Here is a 23,956-nt window from a genome sequence, read left to right on the forward strand (position 1 = left end):
GTCTAAGATAGTCTTTCCAGATGACTGTTGTTTGTGTTAGCGTTTATTTTGTTAATGTGATCGAGAGTTCATGTTTTTATTCATTTTTTAAAAAGATTTTATTTTCTTTTAGGTGTGTGTGTGTGTGTGTGTGTGTGTGTGTGTGTAGTGTTATTGCACATGAGTCCAGGTGCCTGCAGACCCCCTGAAGCTGTAGTTATAGGTAGTTCTGAGCCAGCCAGCATGTGTGCTGGGAACTGAACTTGGGTCCTCTGTGAGACCACTGAACGCTCTTAATCACTGAGACATCTCTCCAGCCTTGAGCCCATATTTTTCGTGAAGAAAATTTATCGTAGCTTTTTTCTGTTGAATTAAAAATTGCCATACAGTATTAACCATTGAGATCATGCTCATTTCACTTAAAGTTGTAGTTTAAAATAATAATTATTTATTGGTCTTCCAATAAGAGGTATTTATTTTTCCACATAACAGGCATGACTTGTGTATTGTAAAATAATAAAAATTCATCTTACATTTTATAATCTCTTTGAAAGATTAACGTAAATAGATCCTAAAAATGAGAATAGCTTAGCATTAGTCTGTACCTTCTGTCCAGGATGGCATTGCCTCTGCTTAAAGTGGTAGTTTGGGTATAGAGTCCCAGGTAAGTAGGAAGAAAATCAGCAGTGGAAAAACATCAGACCCATATCCAGAGGCAACCATTGACAGGAAGGATGAATTTTAAAAAAAATTATAATGCAGCTCTAAACCTTTCCCAACCTAATGAATGGTTCAATTCACAGACTTATTATTCAAGAAAGAAGTTGAATAATAGATTGAAAAAAAGTATCATTCTTTTCAAGGGTTGGTATAAAACCTTTCAATAAAAATTTAGGTATAAATATTTTAACTATTTAAATATTTTAACTATTTAAGGCTATGTAGTCTGAGTTGTGGCTGTATCTCAGCCAAAGACAGTATGTAGGCAAATTAAATGGTTGTGTTCAAATAAAACTTTGTTTAGAAAGTCAACAGACCTTATTTGGATTGACAGTTATAATGTACTAGTAATAGTTTAGACTGAACATTAACTTAAAATCAAATTCCTTCAAATAGCCAAACCTTATAGATGGTTTTGTTGATGGCTCACAACAGCTAAGAGCTCAGTGTGTGGTGGAGGTGGGGACTGTAACCGCCAGTAAACCTTGCATTATGTATATTGCCCTCAAGCCTGAGGCCAATCCTCAGGCAAATCCAGTTTTTTAAAATGAACTCTTTTTCCTGCATGTAAACTTCTATCCTGATGTGGATCCTCTGCAGTCCAGTTGCAGAGACAGTGTTGTCTGTGTCTTGTTAACAATCTCAGGACCAGCTGCTATGTGACTGGTGCTCAGCCCCCTGTAGATGGAGACTGCTCAGTCTGCTCGTTTGTCTCCTGGCTGCCCAGACCCGAATAATCACACAGAAACTATATTGATTGCAACACTGCTTGGCCAATAGCTTCAGTGTCTTTCTAGCTAGCTCTTATATCTTAAATTAACCCATTTCTTTTAATCTATGTATGGCCACAAGTCTGTGGCTTACCAGTAAGTTTCCAGCCTAGCGTCTTTCTCCTTTGGCAGCTAAATGGCGTCTCTCTGACTCCACCTACTCTCTGTATCCCTTCCAGCCTGGCTATATTCTGTCTTACCATAGACCAAAGCAGCTTTATTCATTAACCAATTAAGGCAACACATACACAGAAGGACATCGCACATCAGTCACCTAGTACATATTGTCCACTCCAGAAGACTAGAATCAAACCATAGGAAACAGAGGTGAAATTTTTTCTTTTTTCTTTTTTTTTTGGTTTTTCGAGACAGGGTTTCTCTGTAGCTTTTTTAAAGCCTGTCCTGGAACTAGCTCTTGTAGACCAGGCTGGCCTCGAACTCACAGAGATCCGCCTGCCTCTGCCTCCCGAGTGCTGGGATTAAAGGCGTGCGCCACCACCGCCCGGCTCAGAGGTGAAATTTTAACAATACATATTTCATAAATGTAGACAGCTTCCCCTCCACTTATGACTTCATATATATTTTCAAACAATTTACCATTATAGGTTCATATTTTTGTTTATAAGAATACCTTAACTTAAACATATGTAGTTTATTTTCTCATTGTTTTTAGACTTTGTACTGGTGAATATTACTACTTGCTAAAATTTAGCCTCAGAATTAATCCAAAGATGTGTATTCCAGTTGTTCATGGCCATGCAGAGAAGAGCAAAAACTTTGAATCACTGAACATAGATATTTTTAGGTGTGACATAATAAGGATAAAGTGATATTCTTGATTCATGAAACATAAGGTGGCTTCTTTATTTTAACTTTCAGACTGTAAGCAACTGTTTCTTTCAAGATCTGTTTTGTATGTTTTGCTTGCATCTTTGTACATCGTTTGGTGGATAATTTTACCTTATAAATGTTCCCCATATGCAGTGTTAGTCCAAGTCCAAGAGTGCCATGGTGTGTGCCATGCAGAATGTAGATTTCTTAGAACCGTTTTCCAAGGGTTCAGTGTCAGTGAATGAACAGCGCCCAGTCATGAAGACCTTTCGTCTGAAGACCAGAAAAGGACATACGAATATATAAGTCAGGTCACTTAGGATCTTAATACCCAATGACTATATGGCCTAGGAGAATGCTGGGAGGGATACGAAGCACTTCACTGCTGAAATGATGTCCCCTCTGCCCCCCAACATTGTCCATAGTCTCCTGCCCTTGTCCTTTCTCTGAGTGGTTCCCTTCAGCATCCTGTCACTTCTTTAGGTTCCTCACTCAGAGGATGTCTTCCTTCCCCCTGTCCTTTGTGTGTCCCTTCTGCCCCGCCCCCCAGGAGCTTGCTGTCCACACTGCATGGTTGCAGAACCTCTTACTGTGTCCCAACCCTGTCAGGCCTCACAAGTTCGTGAGCCCCTTGAGGGGAAAGCAGGGGCACTTGTGTTCATGGTCTGTTTCCTCTCTTCTGCTTCTCCCCAATTTGTTCCATCTGCAGTCTTCAGACTCCCCTTGTATTATTTTTTTCTCTCATCCATTGCTTTCCTCTCCCCACTGTGTATTTTCACTGAGATTTCTCAGAAGTCTGTGCTCTTTCATTCAATTTCTTATTTCTTGCTCTCTTTCACTTGGTCACATGTGACTCCACACTAATGAAATGCCCCTTATTAAAATCCGGATATGGGCACTTTTAAATGAGCAGTTCCTGCTTTAATGGTGTTTGTCTTGTAGAAGATCAGGATTTAGATCCCCCTCCTACCGCTCCTCACTCTTCATCAGCCAGCAAGGCCATGGGAGCTTTTGGCCTACACTTGGAGGAGTATCACTATTTATCCACTAGGCTTACGAATCAAATAGTACGTGCACATTTTAAGGTATCTGTGAACAATTTGAGTACCGATGCCACAATATGCATTTAAGAAGATCGCTGGCTTGCCTGAATGCTTAGCTTCGCCTGAATGCTTAGCTTCGCCGGCATGGTTCAGAAATGTTCTCAGATTCCCAGCCTGACCTGACACTGTTTTCATTGTTTGAAGGGAAAATCGAGCCTTCCGAAATTGTCCAGTCTCTCCAGATGCTGGGTTTGCATATTTCTGAAAAGCAAGCAGAGCTGATTCTCCAAAGGTGAGCTCTCCGTCAAACTGACAAACTTCTTTAACATCTCGTCTTCCGTGCTGGGCTCTAAGGGCCCTTTCCACTGCCTGCCTGCATCTCGGCATACCTCATTACCTGCGTCTACTGTCTTTCCCTCCTCCGTTCCCATTTTGTTCCTGTTTAAACACACTATCTGCAGTGCAGGGATGGCAGAGGGATGCTTAAACTGGACTAGCTGGTTGTTGCGAGGCTTCAGGGGCACAGGGACTGCAGGGATTCTTGTGTCTAGAGATAGGAGCTAAGGGTTTTGGTGTTGCTCCAAACATTTACTTTGTTTTATGTGTAATTGGTGTTTTGTCTGCCTGTGTGTGTGTGTGTGTGTGTGTGTGTCACTTGCACATCTTGTGCCTGTGGAGTACAGAAAGGTGTCAAGTCCCCTGGAACAGGCCCAGAGGGGGAAAGAGGCAAACGGGGGGGGGGGGGGGGGGGGGAGGGGAGACAGAAAGCTTTGTCAGCCCATGAGCATGAATGGAGACAGCTCTCCCGGGGATAGATTTCAGTGAATCAGCTCAATTTTATCCCACAGTATAAGGACTATGTGGAATTTGTAGACAAATCCTAATTTGCATTAAGTGGCACACTCCTCTCACAAGGCCTAGTATGTGGCAGCAGGGTCCTATGGCAGAGCCCCTAGCACAAGTCTCAGCAGGGGTCTGTGCCAGAGATCAAGCTAAAGATGAATCAGGCGGCTGGTTTAGAGAGAGCTTTCAGATAAAGTCAGTCCTCCAGGCCCAGGGACATTCTCCAGATAAGGGCCGGTAGAGAGCAGGAAGCTTTGCCGAGGGAGGGGTTCCCTGTTGCTGAGCTGTTGAGATAAGCTGCTAGGCCACCCTGAGGCTGTGACCTCTGACCAGCCAGCAATGCTGTCCAATAACAGAGGCTGTGGGCCACCTGGTGAGGGCTGGGTCCTGAGCCCAGGTCCTCTGGAAGAACACGGAGCTTTTACCCACTGAACTATCTCCCCAACCTCAGGCTAATAGTTTTTAAATCAAGTTGGTTTCTTTCTTGTTTTTTTTTTTTTTTTTTTTTTAAAGTATTAGCATATGTTAACTCTCTAAGGTGACCTAAGGTGACCAGGTCTGCTCTGGCGTCTTCCTACAGTGTGCCTCAGTCACATTCCTGTCTCTCCCATCTGCTCTCACCCCGATTCCCTCCAGCTGGCCTCCTTCACCCATACAGCACCCCTTCTACTTACGTCTTTAAAATAGATTTTGGTTCTACATGAAAGACAACTTGTAATATTTGTTTTGCTGAGCCTGCCGTACTTCTTATCACGTCCGTCTCCAGTTCCATCCACTTCCCTGCAAACGACATACTTTCTTTTTTAGGGTGGTCGATTCTGGTGTGTGTGTGTGTGTGTGTGGTGTGTACATGTCTGCCCCTTCATCTGTTGATGGGCATCTAGGCTGATTCATATCTTGGCAGCTGTGAGTAGAGCAGCAGTAAACACATGTACCTCGGAGGTGTATGGGCTTAGAGTGCTTGGGGAACATTCCCAGAAGTGGAATGGTAGAGGCTCATGTGCCAGTTCTAGTTTTGGTTTCTGGAGGAATCTCCATGCTGATTTCCACAGTGGCTGCATTAATTTCCATTCTCATCAGTAGTGTAAAGTTTCCCTTTCCCTCCTGCGCCCGCTGGCTGTTCGTGCTTTCTGGACGTGAGCCATTTGGAATGGGGTAAGGTAGGACATCAAAGCACTTTTAATTTTCATTTCCCCAATGGCTAGGGACTGTTTTTCATATGTTTATCATCCATTTATGCCTCTCTTGAGAACTGTACAACTCATTTGGCCACTTAATGATTAGACTATTTGTGGAGGTTTTTATGGAGGGTGTTTAATTCTCTCTCATTTATTTATTTTGTTGAGGAGGTGGCCTTTTGAGAAGAATCAGGTGTCTGTGGTCGAGTGGGCTTATTTCTGGGCACTCTGCTCTAGTGCCTTGATTTAGGCGTCTGTGTTTGAGTTAGCACTCTGCTGCTGTTGTTGCTATGGCTTCGCAGTATAATTTAAAATCAGGTTATGGGGGTACCTCCAGCATTACTCTGCTCAGAATTGGTTTAGCTATTTGGGGGTCTTCTGTGCTTTTATATAAATTTTAAGATTGTTTCCTCGAGTTCTGGGAGGAATGCCATTAGAATTTTGCTAGGGATTACACTGAGTCCGTAGATTGTTTTTAGTAATATGGTCATTTGAGCAATAGTAATTCTGTCAATCAATCCCCAAGCTTGGAAGCCTTTTCCATCTCTTAGTGTCATCTATTTCTTTTTCCAGTATTTTATATATAAAACTTTCGTTAGGGAGATTTTTTTCACTTTCTTGATTAGGTTTGTTCCTAATATTTATTATTTATTTAGTTGCAGCTGTTGTGAACAAGATGGTTTTTCTTCTGAATATCATTGTTATTGGTCTGTAGAAAAGCTGCTGGCTTTTACATGCTGGTTTTATATCCCACTAATCCATTAAAAGTGTCCCCAGACCTAAGAGTTTACTTCTAGAGTCTTTAGGGTCTTTTAAATGTTAGGATCCTATTATCTGAAAACAAGGGTAATTTGATCTGTTCCCTTTTTATTTGTATTTCTTTGGTTTCTTTCTTTTGTCTATGACTCGTCCTAAGACTTCAGACACTGTATTAAAATACTGGACACCTTAGGCTGTTCTAAATTTTAGAGGCAATTCATTCATTTTACCCCATTCAACATATAGCTGGCTATAGGTTTGTCACATGTAGCTTTTATAGTGTTGGCATATGACCCTTCTGCCACTGACTTTTTCAGGACTTTTAACATAGATATAAAAGTTGTCAAACTTCTTATTTTTCTGTATCTATTCAGATGATCATGTGATTTCTGTCCTTGGTTCTAGTTCTATTATGTTCTGTATTACTTTATTTGCTTGTGTGTGTTGAACAGTTCTTTTAAAACATTACTTGATGTGTATGGATGTTTTGCTGGCGTGCGTGCGAGTGTGTGTGTGTGTGTGTGTGTGTGTGTGTTCCATGTGCATGCAATGCCCATGCATCAGATCCCCTGGATCTGCAGTTACATACAGTTGTGAGCTGCCACGTAGGTGCTGGATTGAACACAGAGCCTTTGCAAGAGCGGTCAGTGCTTTTAACTCCTGAGTCATTTTTCCAGCCCTACATCTTTGAAACAAAATTCAGTTCATCACAGTGCATAATCTTTTAAATGTGTTATCATCCTCAGTTTCCATGCGAATAGTTTATGGAGATTTTTTGTGTCATAACAAAACAAAGAGTTAATTCTTTGAAAAGGCAAAGAAGACTGACAAACTCTTAGCAAAGTGTAGATTTTATCTTCTCTCATTTAAGGCCCAAATCATTTTTCTTGTATTTCCTTTGACAGCATTAGGAATAAAGCAAATTCTAAGCCCAAGTCGACAAGAGATGCAAAGGCACTAACACTCAGCTTATGTGCTGCATAATAGAGCACGACCCATGGACACATCCCCTCCCACAGCATGGGGCAGAGTGGAAATCCAGTAAAGCTGTGGGTTGACAGCAGTGTTGGCACACGCCTTTTATCCCAGCACTTGGGAAGCAGAGGCAGGGGGATCTCTGAGAGTCCGTGGCCAGCCTGGTCTACAGAGTGCATTCCAGGACAGCCAGGGCTACTCTATCTCAAAACACAAAACAAAACAAAAGTTGTGGGATGTTTCTAAGGTGACACTTGCCGCGTAGAGCATGCTCATGAGAGGGAAGTTAGGGGTTACAGTTAAACGCTAAATCACTGCACAATACCAGAAAATATTGATAAAATTAGAGCTGCTAATTCTGCAACCCAGGACGCAGTTTAAACACAAGCAGTGACTAGGATTCCTAGTGGATATGGAGCATCGACACCTTCACACTGGGGCAGGAAAGCTGAAGTATAATCTCACAGAGACATATGGGAATTAAAATTAGTACTAAAAACATAATAATAAATATCAGAAAATTGTATTTTATATGTATGCTGCCTGCATGTGTCACTGTCATATAAATTATAGCATAAAATTTGAGGAAACACTAAAATATTTTTCAGACATGTTAGTTCAATAAATAACTAAGTGCCTTGCACCTGCCACTTTAGTAGCTATCTGTACTGAACAGCACAATCAAGTCCAGTATGATTTTGTATTGTTTGTAGAAAAATCTCATAGAATGGGCTTTCTGTCCAGAAGCTTTAAACACACACACACACGCACACGCACACGCACATGCACACGCACACATATACACGTATAAAACCCACAAAGTATTACCGCTTACACATGTAAGATGACAGAATGCTGAGTTTAGAATTGATGAAATACCAGGATTTCTGAAAACTCAAACAATCAGCAATAAGATTATGGTTTCTTAGAACCATTGCTGATTTTCTTATACTGATGAAAATGGGAGAAGAAAATTGATAGCATATTTAGAAGCTATTTCAAAAATTGCACCCAAGTGATTCAATCTTAGGATATTAAGAAATGAATATTAATGTGAGATGAAAAAAAATGGCCCCCGAATTCATTCATTCATACTCCTTAATATTTCATTACCCATTTTGTGTCTTTTAGCCTGATGCCTTGAGTCTGACAGAGTGCTAAGAATGGTCTGTAGTGGGATCTCTGTAATGTTTGGATCCAAGTAGTGAAAATGGTCAGAAATATTATAATCTACATGATTCTATGTCCAGTAACGCATAAATCATTGTGCGTGGTGTGCTTTTCTTTTTCCAGGGCTGCATGCCTGCTAACCAAATGGTCTGTTGCTGAACCCTTTAAACCTGCCGACCGGTTTTTAAAATTCATTAAGAATTTTGATCTGGGAAGCAAAATTTCATGCTGTAAAAATGAGGCAGTCATGTTAGCTGTGTCCGTGTCTTGCTCTTTAACCACCCGCTTAAACTTTCAGCATCGACTCTGATGGAACAATGACAGTGGACTGGAATGAGTGGAGAGAATTACTTCTTATTTAACCCCGTTACAGACATTGAAGAAATTATCCGTTTCTGGAAACACTCTACTGTAAGTTTGCTTTCTGTTTCTGTGCTCTAAGGCACGGGTATAGTGTCCATTCAGGAAACACAGCTCCACCTCGAAGGAGATAATTTATTTTTGTATCTAAATGAGGGACCCTGGCCTGGGAACATAGACTCAGGTCACCCTAAACTCAGTGTTCGAACACGGAAAGAGTTTCATGAGGTTTTTTGTAGTAACACAGCAAAGAAAATCATAAATAAAGATGCGTTTCAAATACTTTGGTGGAAACGTCAGACAGATGGCTTATAACAAAGTAGGGACATTTCTGCTATGGTCCTCAGAGGCTGTGTGATCTTAGCCTTGAGCTGGTAGAATCTAGGAGGCCTGTCCAAACCTTCCAGAGAGTTTACCTAATTCACAAGGATGTTAGGTCACACACAGAGGTGGGCAAAAAATGCATATTAAGGGGGATAAAGGTAGTTGAGATAGGTTGACCCTACTCATTAAGTTTTATGCAGGCTGTCAGTCTTTGCAGCCACTTATTCTTAATGGAGCTCTGGTTTCTAACAGTTACTACCCCCAAACACCGTAATACCCTGGAAAGGGTGGTCAAGTCCAAGAAAGCCCCAGTAGATATTTAACTCCTAGATCTGTTTATTCTATTAGGCACAGATTTATGGAGCACCTTTACAGCCCCCAAGGTGCCATAAATACAGCTCTTCTGAAAACTTGGAAGAAGTCCCATCTCGATGAACTTGCTGCTCTTACTTCATTGGCATTTAATGTTTCTGCCTTAGGGAAGTCTTCAAGTCAGAAAACATGTATTACCAAACCATCTCTGTACTCCCATATTGCTAAAGATGACATGCCTTCGGGTCCCTCCCCAAAACTGCTTATTTAGCCAGGCTGCCTAGATTTATGGCTTGTTCCTAAGGGTCCTGCATTGCTCATTGAATGCTGGAGAATCATTTTGACTCACATGCTTGGCATTTCCTGCCAGTGCACACTTCACAAAATTCCCCTGTGATTGTTTCATTCATTATCTGATAAAATTGGTATAAATTAGCTTCTGTTGTAGAGCCTGTTGCTCAAAGCCTTTGGGGACCTTCTACAGGATCTCCCACCCTTCAACCTGTCTTCTGTACTTGGAGAGAAGTAGCTTTGACTCTCACTCAGTACACCTAGGGTTCACATTGTCACTACTAACAATGCCTAAGCTTACACAGAGCATTATAAAATCAATTATGCATATACATTTTACACCATGTGAACTTTGTATTATATCTTTGGGGATAATTGATAATATTTGATGCTATAATCATAAATGAATTTTATTGGTAACGAAGAAGGAGAGCATTACTCCCAAATATGGCTCATTACCTTTCATTCTTGCCCATAAAGTTTTTATGTCAAGGTCATGTTTTGTGTGTGATGCTGGAACCTGGAGCATGCTAAGAAAGTGTTCTATGACCTAGTTATACCCACTGCAGCATTTAGATAATTAAGTTAAAAGTGTCATAGTCCTCAAGCTATACAGATGATGAGTATAGGGCTATTTATGTGCAAGGTTTAATTGTAAAATTTTCATGTTTAAATTATATATACTTCATGGCACAGCGTGTAATGGGACTTAAGACAAATAGTGTCTGAAGTATGGGCTAAGTAGTTTTTCAAAGCTGTCACCAACTGTGTGGCTTTCTAGCATTGTGACAAGTGACTGACAAGGACCACCTGTGGTAAAACATTATTCTTTCATTGCCATTTAGTCCAATGAAAATCACTTGATCTAAAAAAAGAGAGTTGTGACTTTGCAACTGACAGTTCCCAGTTCTTGTGTGTTGATTCTGTGTGACATTCCGTGTGACTAGATGCTCACTCATGTGTGCTCTGATTGGCTCACTGTCAATTCCAAGGGAAAACCTTGATCAATACAGTAATAGCTCCTACACAAAAAGAAAGTTCTGGGCTTATCTGTTTGTGTCTGAAGAACTGTGGGATCTGTTTCCATTTTACCAGGGCATCGACATAGGGGACAGCTTAACTATTCCGGATGAATTCACAGAAGATGAGAAAAAATCAGGACAGTGGTGGCGGCAGCTGCTGGCGGGAGGCGTGGCTGGTGCGGTCTCTAGAACGAGCACGGCACCTTTGGATCGCCTCAAGGTCATGATGCAGGTGAGCCATGCCATGTGCCAGCCTGTGTCCAAAGCATGCTGTGTGTAGTCACAGTTCTTCATATCTTTAAAAAATGATATTCTTCTATCATTAACTTTCATATTAGCCACATGTCTAAGTATTTGGTACTGTTCCATTAAATTGTAAATTGTTTAGTACTTGTGTGTAATGAAATCTTAGTCTTTGGTATTCTGTGACTTCAAATGTTTAACTAAAAAGCAAAACCAAAACCTTGCTGCTATTATAGGGTTCTCATCAAATTATGTTTTCTTTGATTTTAAGACTAGAGAAAGAGTCTTGGTGATGAGAACATAATTTTAGAAGTGATTCTAGAGCTAAGGTTAGCAGTAAAGACCTGGGTTTCTAGACAGGCCTGGCTGCTTGCTGGTGTTGGAGAGAGAGAGAGAAGAATATCTATTTGTTGCCACACCATGGCAACCCATCCATATTCATGGAGCTCGGGAAAGCAGCTGGTTTACCTCCACGTACATGTAAGGAAGCTGAGGATGGAAGAACCAAGTTTCCTTATGAAGAAGAGTAGAAGAGTAGTGAGGCAGGAAGTAGCTTCACCTCCAGAGCCTTTGGTTCTTACCCTGCATTTGACTTCTGAGATCTCATGTTTTCTCCATTCCATAACGGGAGTCAGCGTACCTACCAAAGATGGCTCTAAAGTTTAACTTATGAAAACACCGGCATACGGAAATAGTGTAGAAGATCATAGCAGTTGCTTAAATACGTTTTTATTTGATGTGTATGGATGTTTTGCCTGGATCTATGCATGTGTGTCGCATGCATGCAGAGCCCACAGATCCCAGAAGACGGTGCCAGATCCCCTGGAACTGGCGTTACTCACGATTGTAAGCTGTGATGGAGATACTGGGAATCAAACCTGTGTCCCCTGCAAGAGTAACCAGCGCTCTTAGGCACTGAGCAATTTCTGCAGTTCCTTAAAACTGTTTTTAAAGTTGTGCTTGTTATCATTGGCTATATATAGTCAACACTTTTTTACTTTTAAATTGTTTGGATAGGTGCTGGAGAGATGGCTCAGCGGTTAAGAGCACTGACTGCTCTTCAAGGGGGTCCTGAGTTCAATTCCCAGCAACCACATGGTGGCTCACAACCACCTATAAGGAGATCTGGTGCTTCTTCTGGCCTACAGGCAGGATACTGCATAAATAAATAAATAAATAAATAAATAAATAAATCTTAAAAAATTGTTTGGATAAAAAGATAGATTTTTTTTTAAATTGAGAAAGCTTGAATGGGCACATATGTTTTCCTTTGTCATATGTTATTATGAAGTTTGTTATTTAAAATAATAAAGTGGCTTTGTTAAGATTGTGGTTTCTACACATTTAAAGGTCCCTCCAAAGTCTCCTTCAGGTTTGATAGTAGATGGTCTCATAAAAATACAGTCTCATGGTCGTGGTTTATTAGAGGTAAGAAATACAGATTCAAATTAACCAAGGGAAAGAAGTGCAGAGGGCTGAGCCCAGGAAAGTTCCCAGTGTAGACCTGCTTCTGTCTGTGCCCTGTGCAGCTCGAATGCCTTTCTTTCCTGGTGTTCATGTGTGCAGCTCATCAGAGATGCTCTCTAGAGGCTTTAGCATCCAGTATCCGGCATTTGCACTCAGCTCAGACCTACTTTCAACAACATGCAGAACTATCCCATGACTCTTTGCTTTTGTTTCTAGGTTCATGGTTCCAAATCAATGAATATATTAGGAGGCTTTCGGCAGATGGTAAAGGAAGGAGGAATCCGTTCCCTTTGGAGAGGAAATGGCACAAATGTCATTAAAATCGCTCCCGAGACAGCTGTTAAGTTCTGGGCTTATGAACAGGTAATTGTTATTACCTGTGGAGACCATTAACAAAAGAAGTTAGCTATCTGATTCAGAAAAGATCAGCACACAATGCTCTGGGTATTTATTCCTAATATTCCATGAGAAAATTCCTTATGGGAGACTAGAACTCAATAAACTCAATGCTTCCACAGAGCCGAATTCTGGAATCTTGGATTCCATAATACCATTTATAGAGGGAGGCTCCTCCCACCCCCCACCCCCCACCCCCCCGCACCTCTTTCCAAGTAGCTCTTCAAAGCTTGACTTTAGCTGACTCATCTTGAGTGCTAGTGGACACAGGACACTTCATCTAAGTTTTACAAAAGTGCCCCATGGAAAGAAAACTGTTCAGATGAATTCCTTTGTGTCAATAGAATTGTACTTAGCTTGAAAACTCCACGAACGCAGGGGTCTGTCTTCTCCCTGCCCCCCAGCACCCAGGCAGAGCCCAGCACAGAAGAAGTGCTGAGTGTTAGTTGGATGGATCCAGGAGACAGCAAATGAGGCATCTGCCTCCCTCTCTGTGGACCGGATTGAGGCACAGCAATGGGTCTGGAGGTTGGCTTCTGTGGCTATTAGAAACGGCTGCACAATTATTTTTCTTCTTTCATTTCTTCTATTATGGTTCACCACGGCCTATATGAACCTTAGAGTTTAATACCACACCTTGGTTTCTTGTTTGAGTAAGTTCAATTCTATTCCCCTTTGAAATGATCAGGGCTTGTGGAGTTCGTTCCTTGACTTGAGAAGTAGAGAAAGCAAAGAGCAGCTGACCTCAGGTCTTTACGTGAAGCCCATTCTGGGGAAAGAGATTTTCCTAATTCAAATGCCTGAACATTCAAATTATGATTAATTTTATGATAGGCAAGCCAGAGCCTAACATACATATTCAAAAACAATGCTGTTATTTCAATACGAGGAAATTCGGTGTGTCCGAAAGCCCACACACAGCACACTTGGTACCATTCAGCAGACGCTTAACCTGGCTGCTCCGACAGGCTCACCCCTCCCCTCCACTCCCCTCCCTCTTTATAATGATGCTGGAATTTGAACTTAGGGCTGCTACACATGCCAGGCAAGAACTTGGCCACTGAGCTATAGTGCCACCTGTGTGGTGATCTAATTTGAAACCCTGCTTCCCAGGAAACAGAATCAGCATTTAAGCCCCACGTTTCTGCTAGGATTGTTAACGTAGAGGATGCATCTCGAGGCATCTCATCACATTGTAAGTGAATTGATTTCTAGGATCTGATTTGTGCCTCACCACCGTAAAATACCATGTAAGGTGTGGTTTAACAGTAGAAGTGAGTTTCTCACAGTTCTCAAGTTTAAGCACTGTCAGATCAAGGGCCAGGGAGTGGAGTTGCTCTTCCTGCCTTCTTGCTCCATAGTCATATGTCCTTGGTGCTTGGTTTGGCAGAGTGTGTGTGCTGTCATCTGTCCCTTCTGAGAAGGATGCTATTCTATCCTGAGGTCTTAGAACCTCTTCTAAACCAAAATTGTCCCCAAAGTCCCCATCTTCTAACACTATCACAGTGGAGGTTAGGGTTCAATATAAGAATTTGGGAGGGGCAGGTTACCCTAAGTTGCTATTGATGATCATCTTAAAACTTTCGTTTTACAGTACAAGAAGTTGCTTACCGAGGAAGGACAAAAATTAGGAACCTTGAGCGGTTTCGTATCTGGTTCCATGGCTGGAGCAACTGCACAGACTTTTATTTATCCCATGGAGGCAAGTACCGCTGAGGCCCGACTGCTTGGTGGTGTTTGCACAGGCTAGCTGTAGTCATGTACTAAGTTAACGCAAACCTAACAGTTTAAAACAAGTCTTTAGCATCTCACAGTTCTGGCGATTAGGAGTCTGAGAACAACACAGCTGGGTTTTCCTGGCTCCAGGTGTTTTAGTGCCTTCTGTCCAGGTGTCAGCCAGGACTGTGGTCATCTAGAGGGTGACCTGGGGTGGAGCTGCTTTCAGGCTCACTCAGGTGGCTATTGCCAGGCCTCGCTGGCTGCTGGCTGGAAACATCAGTCTCTTTGAGGCAAGCCTCTGTAGATGGTCTGTGGATCTTTGCAGCATGCCAGCCTCACTTCCTTTACCGTCAATGACGTGAGCGAGAAGAGAGCAAGCCATTGTGTGGGATTAAGTGCTGTCTGTTGTCACTTTTGCTGTACCCTATTGGCTACACAGACTGACCCTGGTACTGTGTGTGAGGGGCATCCTGCAAAGCAGAGCATCCCTGGAGACAGGCCCCTCATCTCAGAGGCTGGCTGCCACGGTGCTGATGAGGGCTATACCTCTCATTCCTCTCCCGTGAGCTTTTGCACCATAACCCCAGTAGTGGAAGCTGAGACTTTGGTTGTAGGACAGTAATAACAACTAGACATCCTTCCAGAAGAGCGCAGCTGGCTAGCAAACCGTGGACCACCTGTGGTCTGTGTGTACAGCCTCAGTGAAGAATCGTTGTTAAGCCTGAAAAAGGCAGGGAGAAAGCAAAGGATATGTAACAGAGACCTTGCATGAGAGGCTAGCAGAGACTAAAATACATACTGTTTGGCTTTTGTAAAAAGTGTTTACCAACTCATGCTTTACAGCAAAACTAATAGAGTAGATATGGATACAGCTAGGATTTCTCAATAACCTATAAGATCTAAGCAAACCATACCTTTAACTTGAACCTCTTTGTGATATGCATGCCAACAGATCTGTGCACTGTGTGCACATGCACAGGCATGTTTGTGTGCGTGCACATGTGTGTGTGTGTGTGTATGTGCCTGTGGAGGCCAGAGGTCAACCCTGGGTGTCATTGATCAGGAGGCACTGCGTACTTTGTGTTTTGAGACTGGGTCTCTCACTGGCCTGAGCTCACCATTCTAGGCTCGGCTGGCTAGCCAGCAAGCCCCAGAGAGCCGGCTGTCTTCCCTCCCCAAGGGTCACAGGCATCCACTCCCATGCCAGGCTCTTATGTGGGGTTTGAAAGTGTCAAACTCAAGTCCACATGCCTGTGCCATTTGCGCTTTGTAGACTGCACTACTTCTGAGCCTCTACCCACACACATCCCTCATTTCAACTAATACCGTCACCTTCCCCACCTCCATCTCCCCAGCCTGTGCTCCACTGAAGACAATGGAATTGTTCCCAATGTCACCACTTTTTCACCTTCTTTGCAATTACTTTTATTATGACAGCAAAAAGATCATCTGACAAAGAGCTAAATGGCCTATAGCTAGACAGGAGAGAATAGGCAGAACTTCCTGGGGTGGGAGGAGAGGAACTCAGGGCTAGAAAGTAGGCACAGGATTCACCAGCGAGACACTGAGGAGTCAGACATACAGATGGAGAGGTAAAAAGCCACGTGGCAGAATGTAGATTAATAGAAACAGGTTAATTTAAGTTCTAAGAGCTAGTTGGAAACAAGCCTAAGCTTTCATAATTAATAATAAAAAATTATCTGGTCTACATTTTTAAAATGTTTATATCTATCTATCTATCCATCAATCCACCCACCTACCCATCCATCCATCCATCCACCATCCATCCATCCATCCATCCATCCATCCATCTATCTATCTATCTATCTATCTATCTATCTATCTATCTATCTATCTATCTATCTATCTATCTGCAAAGCCCTCCTTCAGACTCTCTTTGAAATAACTGGCCCTTCCTGGCTCTGATTTTAGCTTCTCAGTGGAAGTAACACACGAGGGAGAATCTATCAATGAACTGGACATTCACTTGAGAGAGAGAATTTGCTAGTGCTTCATGAAATCAACACTTTTGAATTGTCCCATGTTAAATGTGAGTTAAATTGTGTTGCATTCTTTGGTCTCTAGGTTCTGAAAACCCGGCTAGCGGTAGCCAAAACCGGACAATACTCTGGAATATATGGATGTGCTAAGAAGATTTTGAAACAGGAAGGCTTTGGGGCTTTCTACAAAGGCTATGTGCCCAACTTACTGGGCATCATTCCTTATGCAGGCATCGATCTCGCTGTGTATGAGGTGAGTGAGGGCACAGCATGCTTCGGGCTGCAGGGTAGGTAGTTTGCAAGGTGGCTGACCAGTGGCCAGCGGGACTGTTTGTGACTGGACTGCCCACAGGGGTGTTCTTCCATCTTTCCAGCACCCCGATTGTGAGATCACAAATGTCTTGAGCCTCTTTTTTTGTATTTGATTTCCTTGCATATTTACTTTTGTTAATGAAGAGTCTGTGCTCAAATGCAGCTTAGAAGATGGCCCGAGGAATGGGGAGGCACAGAGAAAAATAAGCAGAAATTTATTAGAATTACTACCACCTGGCACTGATAAAGTCAGGGGAGCAATGTGGATCACACAGCTTTGTCCCTTGTCATTTAACAGTCCCCAGGACTGGAGGTAGGAGCTGAGGAAGGCAGCTCAGTCTATAAAGTGAAGCTTACGTGCATGTGGAGGGGACTTGAGGTCAAGACAACTCAGACAGCTCAGGCAATATACGAATATGAACCACCTGCTACTCAGGTCAACAAACTTGGGTCATCCCTGCCACATGGGTCACTTAATATCTTTGGAATCTGACAAGAATGTACTGAACACACACCATATTCAAGCCATTGCATTAGATACTGGATTGAAAGAAGGACTTGGGACCTTTAAGAACCCAAAGGTTTGGTGAGGCAGACACAGTGCTAGAGAAGGAGCTGAGAGTTCTACATTTGATACATGGGCATAGAAGGAGATTAACCAGCTTCTGAGATCTCCAAGCCCACCACCAACAGTGACACACTTCTTCCAGCTCAATGCCACAACTTCCAATAGTTCCTAGGGGCCAAGCATTCCAACACACAAGTCTATGGGGCCGTCCCTATTCAAACCACCACAGGGGCATTTCATTCAAACCAGCACAACTAGGTACACAGGATTTTTATGTATTAGCACATGCATTATTTTGGAATATTTTAAAATATTTTGGTTTTAGCATTGACTACACAAAACAGCCCTGAAGATATTAACGTTGAGTGAGCAATGGCTGAGTATCTCCTTTGTTGATGGTTTTCTTTGTTTTGGGGGCAGCTTTTGAAGACTTATTGGGCTGGATAACTTTGCCAAAGACTTCCTGTCAACCCTGGTGTGGTGGTACTGCGGAGCTGTGGGGCTCTGTCCAGCACCTTGCGGGGCAGCTGGCCAGGTTACCCCCTGGCTTTGGTGAGGACTCGCATGCAGGCACAAGGTGAGTCTGGGTTCCAGGATGCTCGGATCTCTCTCTCTCTCTCTCTCTCTCTCTCTCTCTCTCTCTCTCTCTCTCTCTCTCTCTCTCTTCCTCCCCTTCTTCTTCCCTCCCTCCCTCCCTCCCTCCCTCCCTCCCCTCCCCCTCCCCCTCTTCCTCTGTGTGTCTGTTATTGCTCCTCCTCTACAGAAATAATCCATATTTTAAAAGCATAAGCTTTGACATCTAGCAGATTTGGTCTCAGGTCTTTGTCCCACCTCTCTCTCTCTCTCTCTCTCTCTCTCTCTCTCTCTCTCTCTCTCTCTCTCTTTCTCTCTCTCTCTCTCTCTCTCTCTCTCTTTCTCTTTCATTTTGTCTTCCATGAATAGAGATGAAAAGAATTAGTAGTAGTATGTATAAAGGATCTGGCATTTGCTGAACTCTCAATGGTAGTGGTGCCTGGACTCTATGGGTGCTGTTCAGACGCTAAGCTTGGTGATGAATCTTCTCTCTGTGGCACTCTCTCCGCTGGCTCCTAGGCTGCACTAGCCTGACTCTCCTGTCACTCAGTGACTACTGTCTTCTTGCTGTTTGCTGGCATTTATTGCTACCTACTCTTTGGAAGCATGCAATACTCTTTGTCTTTCTTTTCTGTTCTTCTTTTTCCCTGGTCACCTTCATCGACTGTACTTTCTCTTATGAGTACTGGGCAGCTGTGGTTCTATTCCCAACCACTCCTTCAACCAAACAGTCGGTCACTTGTCAACATGTTGTTTGGGCCATCACTGGGACCAGGCTCACTGTCAGATGGATACTAGGGTAAGAGACTGCAACAAGTCAGGTGTGAATCAGATGGCTATAGAGTGGAAAAGACATGGATCCAACCAGAAGATGGCCCTTTAAAACACCTCATGGCAAGGGGTCTAGCCTAAGTCCAGATGAAGCCCAGGAATGCAGCGGGAGCTAGGTGGGAACAGGCCCGCAGAGTGGCATATTTGAGGGGCTGAGGGGCAATCATGGCTGCAGAGAAGAATGCAAAATAGCAAACTAAGTGTGTACAGTCTCTCATTTAGCCATTATAACCATTTTGGGAGCTTGGTACTAACATCATCCACATTTGAGAAATGACTAGCAGGCAAAACCAATTAAGGAATGTCTGTAAGGTTACGCATGTGACAGGCAGTGGAGCTGGAGTTCAGTCCCACTCAACGGGTTTACCCTGCTGTGTGGTGAGCCTCCCTTCCTCTTAGCTCCAGTCCTGACCAGCACCGCTGCCAAGATCTGCCATTTTCCATCAAAGCCCACTCATTTCTTATCTCTTCAGACATTTTTGTAACTCTTCAGAGTTTCCAGTGTCAATTCCCAAGTTCTTGGTGGGAATTCCGAGATCTTTAATAATCTTATTTGCCTCAGTTTTAGCTCCATCTCTGTTCCCTATCCCCACTATGCAGCTGTGTGACTTTCCCTGTGGAGGCCAGAGTGAGCTGACTTCTGTCTGTTCCCCCAGATAGGGCAAGGACAGACCAAAGAAACAGGTCCACCCATGGCTAGCATGATGTGTCAGTGAGTTTGCTGGGGTTCTGACTGGAGTGTAGGTGATGGCTACACATAGGGGTGTGAGTGGCTCAAAGGCAGCTGCACCACCAACACCCCACCCCACCCCTGCAACCAACACCCCACCCCACCCCTGCAACCTGTGCATGTGATCACCCACAGAAGCCGAATCCCCAGAGCTCCCTGGATAACCCGCAAGAAACCTGTACTGGAACCTCTTACCCGCAGTAGTTATAACTGCTCATATAGCCTTGGGGAGTAGGGAGGGCTTCTGGGAATTCTAGTTTCAGAAGCTGACTGAGCTGGGCTGGTCTTATTTACTTCCCGAGTCTTAGGAGTCATCTGGGTTTCAAATGGAATGCTTCAATTCGAAGGAATTAACTACTCAACAATGTGGGCATCTCCAGCCCCTTAGTACCCTATAGGTAATCATCGCGTCTAAAAACCACCGTGGTCCTCCCCGCATGCCTGTCCGTGCCTTTGTCCTTTGTGGTACCGGCAATACGGGGCTGCCTCCTCTCCCTCTTCCTCCTTCGCCCCCTACTCTTTCTCCTCCTGTTTTCTTCATCTCTCCCTCTCATGAGATAATTAGAAGGTCCAGGTCTCCTATACCCTTTCTAAGCTTCTCCAACTCCTCCCTCTCCTAAAAATTTAAGCATTCTAGCCAGTGCTTGGGGAGGGTGCTGTGATAGAATAATGTGGTTTAAATCAAAAGTGTCGGGCTCGAGCATCAGCCACAGCTTTTTTGGTTTTGCTACCAGCTAACTAGGGTTTCAGGACAAGGCTCACTATCTGTCCAACTTTCTAATTCCTCAATTATGAAATGTACATTTTTATCCTGAAGGGTTAGCATGGCAAGTAATTAATCCAGTACCTAGCAAAGCAATTCCTAAAGAGCTGTGCCCTCACTGGTGGGTGCTGCATCAGGAAGGTTGTTTTCGAAATTGATTTTTATCCGCCCATTGTATTCTAGACACCATCCTGAATCCCCAGTCATCTGTTGTGATAATGATGAGTCTTGAATATCGGATTAGCCTGGTCCCTGCCTTTTATTTATCTTTTTTTGTTGGTTTGTCTGTCTGTCTGCTAGCCATGGTAGAAGGGGCCCCGCAGCTGAGCATGGTTGGCCTTTTTCAGCGAATCATCTCCAAAGAAGGAGTGCCGGGACTCTACAGAGGCATCACCCCAAACTTCATGAAGGTGCTCCCCGCCGTTGGAATCAGCTATGCGGTATATGAAAATATGAAGCAGACACTAGGAGTAGCTCAGAAGTGACACAGCCAAGTCTTCTTTCCCGAGATGACCAAAGCTGTCAGCGCTCTCCGGTGACTTCTGGGATTGCAGCAAGTCTATTGCGAAAGAAGCTGTTGTTCCCCCAGCCAAGGGGAAAAGAATCTGCACTCACTTCAAGCATTTGGGCTCGGTTTTATACCTTCAGTAATGCTCAAAATCATAGTTTCAAGAAGTGTTGCAGAAGCCACAAAATTGTACTTTATGTTTGCTGATAAAGATCCGTGCCTTGCACCCTCAATCTGAAAATGTACTTGCTTAAGATGAAATCATTTTGTGTGGTAGAATTATAAATCACTAATCTTTGTTCTAATTGGTTCAGGTTTATGTCAGTTTGTTTTATGCCCATTTTTCTTTAAAAAAAAACAAAGTGATCAGAAAGCCTTGGGACTTTAATTGTTCTATATATTTTGAAAGTTTTTTTAGATGTAAAATCCCCCTACAGGAACATTAGTAGAAAAAAAAATCACCGTATTTAAAATCAGTCTTGCACAGTTTATACCCTCATCTGTAAGCAGGATAAGAATGAATTATAGTAGCCAAATTTGTGTATGGAGGGGCAGCGAGATAATATTTATCACACTATACACTCTCTGTTCTACTTGCATTGCTATTTGGTCCCCAGTTTTAGATATTGATTGTCATCTGTTGTTAAATTACTGATACAAGTTATTTGGTATGGGTTCCCCCCATTGCTTTCTAAAACATCAGTGAACAAAACTGTTGACTTGTACAATTTTCCAGAGAGTGTCTTGGTTTTGTTCTTTTTTTTTTTTTTTGAAAAAAAAAAAACTCTTTGATCAAATTCTCTAAATCAGGAAGGCTCCCTGGGACTTTCATAGAAATCTGAAATTGTTCTTTTCATGACTCAAGTGTTGATTTAAGGTAAATGATACCTTTGTCCCACTCTTATTGAAGTCTGTGGAAGCTGTGCTTCCCAGAAGGGGTGGGGAAAAGCTAAGACACCAGCATGTTCCAACAGTACTATATGCATGTGAATGAGAGGCGCAGTCTGTAAGCGTACATACATACCCATCCACGTTTTCACTTGCCTCAAGGTTCAGGACGAGGCCAGGAAATTTGTAATATCACAGCACTCAACTTCCACTACAGCTGATTTTTTAGTCAATACTTTCTTAGGATTTGTTTTATTAGAGCTTAGAAAAATGTTATTTCTTGTATAAGAATATATTAAATATTTTTATCTGGGCAGTGGTGGCGCACACCAGAGGTGGGTGGATCTCTGAGTTCAAGGCCAGTCTGGTCTATAGAGAGAGTGAGTTCCAGGACAGCCATGGCTACCCAGAGAAACCCTGCCTCAAAAAAAAAAATCACATATTCTTACATTTTCAGATTTAGTCCATAGACTCACTTGGTTTCTGATCATTTCTGTTATAACTGCTTTCTGAAAAATCCAGTGAAATGGGAATCTTTGACTTTAGCCTACCTCTTGTATTTTTTGAACCAAAGGGAAAAGATGGATTTGTGTTTATGAAACTTATTCTACAGTGCAGTTTTGTTTGTATTGCCGATGCCTGCTCTAGTCTCAGCATTTTTATACTACACAAGGAGAGGAGGACGCTCTCCTTTATCTTCAGGGATGTTGTACTTTTGAATAATACATAGAATGACAATATTATGGTACAGGAGTCATTCCTTTTTAACTCATAACAATTATGAAAATGAATTATTCTGTTAATGTCTTTGGAATTTCAAGCTGATGAAAATACTCACAGCTCGTAATGAAATTAAAGTGCCCCTCACTGAACATGTATGTGCAAAGTGTCACTGATTTATCTGTGCATCTTGTATCTTTTGGGAGAAAAGCCTTTCACTGAAGACAGCTTACTTCTGATGTCGCTGCATAGTTGCTGCTCATTTGTATTAAAGGTATCTGTTTGTAAAATGGCTTGTTTCCTAATCGTCCTAGCTTATTTATTGCTGGGACAAAACACTCCTAATCAAAGCAACGCAGGGAGGAAGGGGTTATTTCCCCTGGCGGGAGAGAAGTCAGGGCCCCGACAAGAGGAACCGTATGGGTGGTTCCTTCCTACAACCAATGGCGAAGACAATTGCTCACAGACACGCCCACCGACACTGACAGACACGCCCACAGACCTGCTCACAGACTAGTCTGCTCTGAGTAATTCCTCCATCAGACGCCCATCTTTGCAGACAGTTGACAGAACTAAAGACGCTCATTTTGGAAAGAAGTTATGAATAATGCATTTTTTTTATTGTCATGCATTCATACCATCGACAGTGGATCAAACAATGGTTTTCACACCTGGCTCTGTAGTCTTTCTAATCTTCTGCCTTCCCTGAGCAGCTATGGTAGCACACATTTAGGCACAAGCCATGTTTCACATGGTACTCAGTCTACATTTATGAGTGAGGATCATGGCCCAAGAGGTTTCCAGTACCAGGAAGACCCCAAGGTTGTGGGGTTAGCATGGTGCACCTTGGTGGGGAGTGTTTTTATCTTCAAACTGTGTGAGACACAGCACCAGCAAGTCTGCGAATAAGTAACTAAGAAATTTTCTAATGGAAATTAGAGATAAATATGATCCATAAAAATGAAACGAGCCTAGAGATGGATGGGCAAGCCCTGCTAATGTTGAGTGGAGCATACAGGCGGGGCAGTGGCCACAGGAAGGGATATGAAGGAGGCCAGGCCAATGCACAGGGCTGTGTGAAGTGAGCCCATTGGAGGGCAGTCATGGAAGACACAGACTGGGCTTCAGGAGGGCTCTTAGCTATTCGGTTCTCCTTTCCTGCTTCCTAGTTCTGCAATAGCAGCAGTTCCTTGGTGATGTTCCCTAAACAAGATCCAAATGCCTTTACTCTGGGGTTTCGTCTTTGGAAACAGTGGGTGAAGTCCTGTTTCAGACAAACATTTCTGTTGCAGATAGGATAGTCCCCCTGGCCCTACACTGCTGCCAGCCCATTCCCTGGGTAGCCTCTCCATCTCCAGGAAGAAGGTCATTTTTTAAAAGAGAGTTAACTTAGAGACATTAAAATCTACATTCCCCATGGGTCACAGAGACTTTCACATTTAGAATGCTCATGGTGCCACACAGTTGTCCCATCAACCACTTTGTATTCCCCCTCACTTTGGTTTTCCTTCACACAAACTTTACTGTTATGGAATGTTAGTTTAAGATGTGTTACATTCTTTTACGCTGTGGAACATTTGTTTAATGATGCAAAGATGTGTTGCATTCTTTTATGTTGCATTAGTTTAACTCTGTAAAGCTGTGTTACTTTGCCTGTCTAA

The 23,956-nt window shown here is 42.9% G+C and overlaps 1 protein-coding gene across 1 annotated transcript in view; it reads left to right on the forward strand.

Annotated features, from left to right (window-relative positions):
- LOC119800847 (calcium-binding mitochondrial carrier protein SCaMC-1-like) overlaps nucleotides 1-21,470 on the forward strand; it is a 37,255-nt gene extending 15,785 nt beyond the window's left edge. Inside the window, 9 exon segments of the mRNA XM_038311159.2 lie at nucleotides 3,548-3,635; nucleotides 8,567-8,615; nucleotides 8,617-8,679; nucleotides 10,651-10,809; nucleotides 12,504-12,650; nucleotides 14,278-14,385; nucleotides 16,488-16,655; nucleotides 17,703-17,859; nucleotides 20,527-21,470. Of these exon segments, the coding sequence (XP_038167087.1) occupies nucleotides 3,548-3,635; nucleotides 8,567-8,615; nucleotides 8,617-8,679; nucleotides 10,651-10,809; nucleotides 12,504-12,650; nucleotides 14,278-14,385; nucleotides 16,488-16,655; nucleotides 17,703-17,859; nucleotides 20,527-20,627 (1,040 nt within the window). The 3' untranslated portion in view covers nucleotides 20,628-21,470.
- Nucleotides 21,471-23,956: the final 2,486 nt, after the last annotated feature.

This window comes from Arvicola amphibius, chromosome 14 (assembly GCF_903992535.2).
Source record: "Arvicola amphibius chromosome 14, mArvAmp1.2, whole genome shotgun sequence".
Lineage (NCBI taxonomy): Eukaryota > Metazoa > Chordata > Mammalia > Rodentia > Cricetidae > Arvicola > Arvicola amphibius.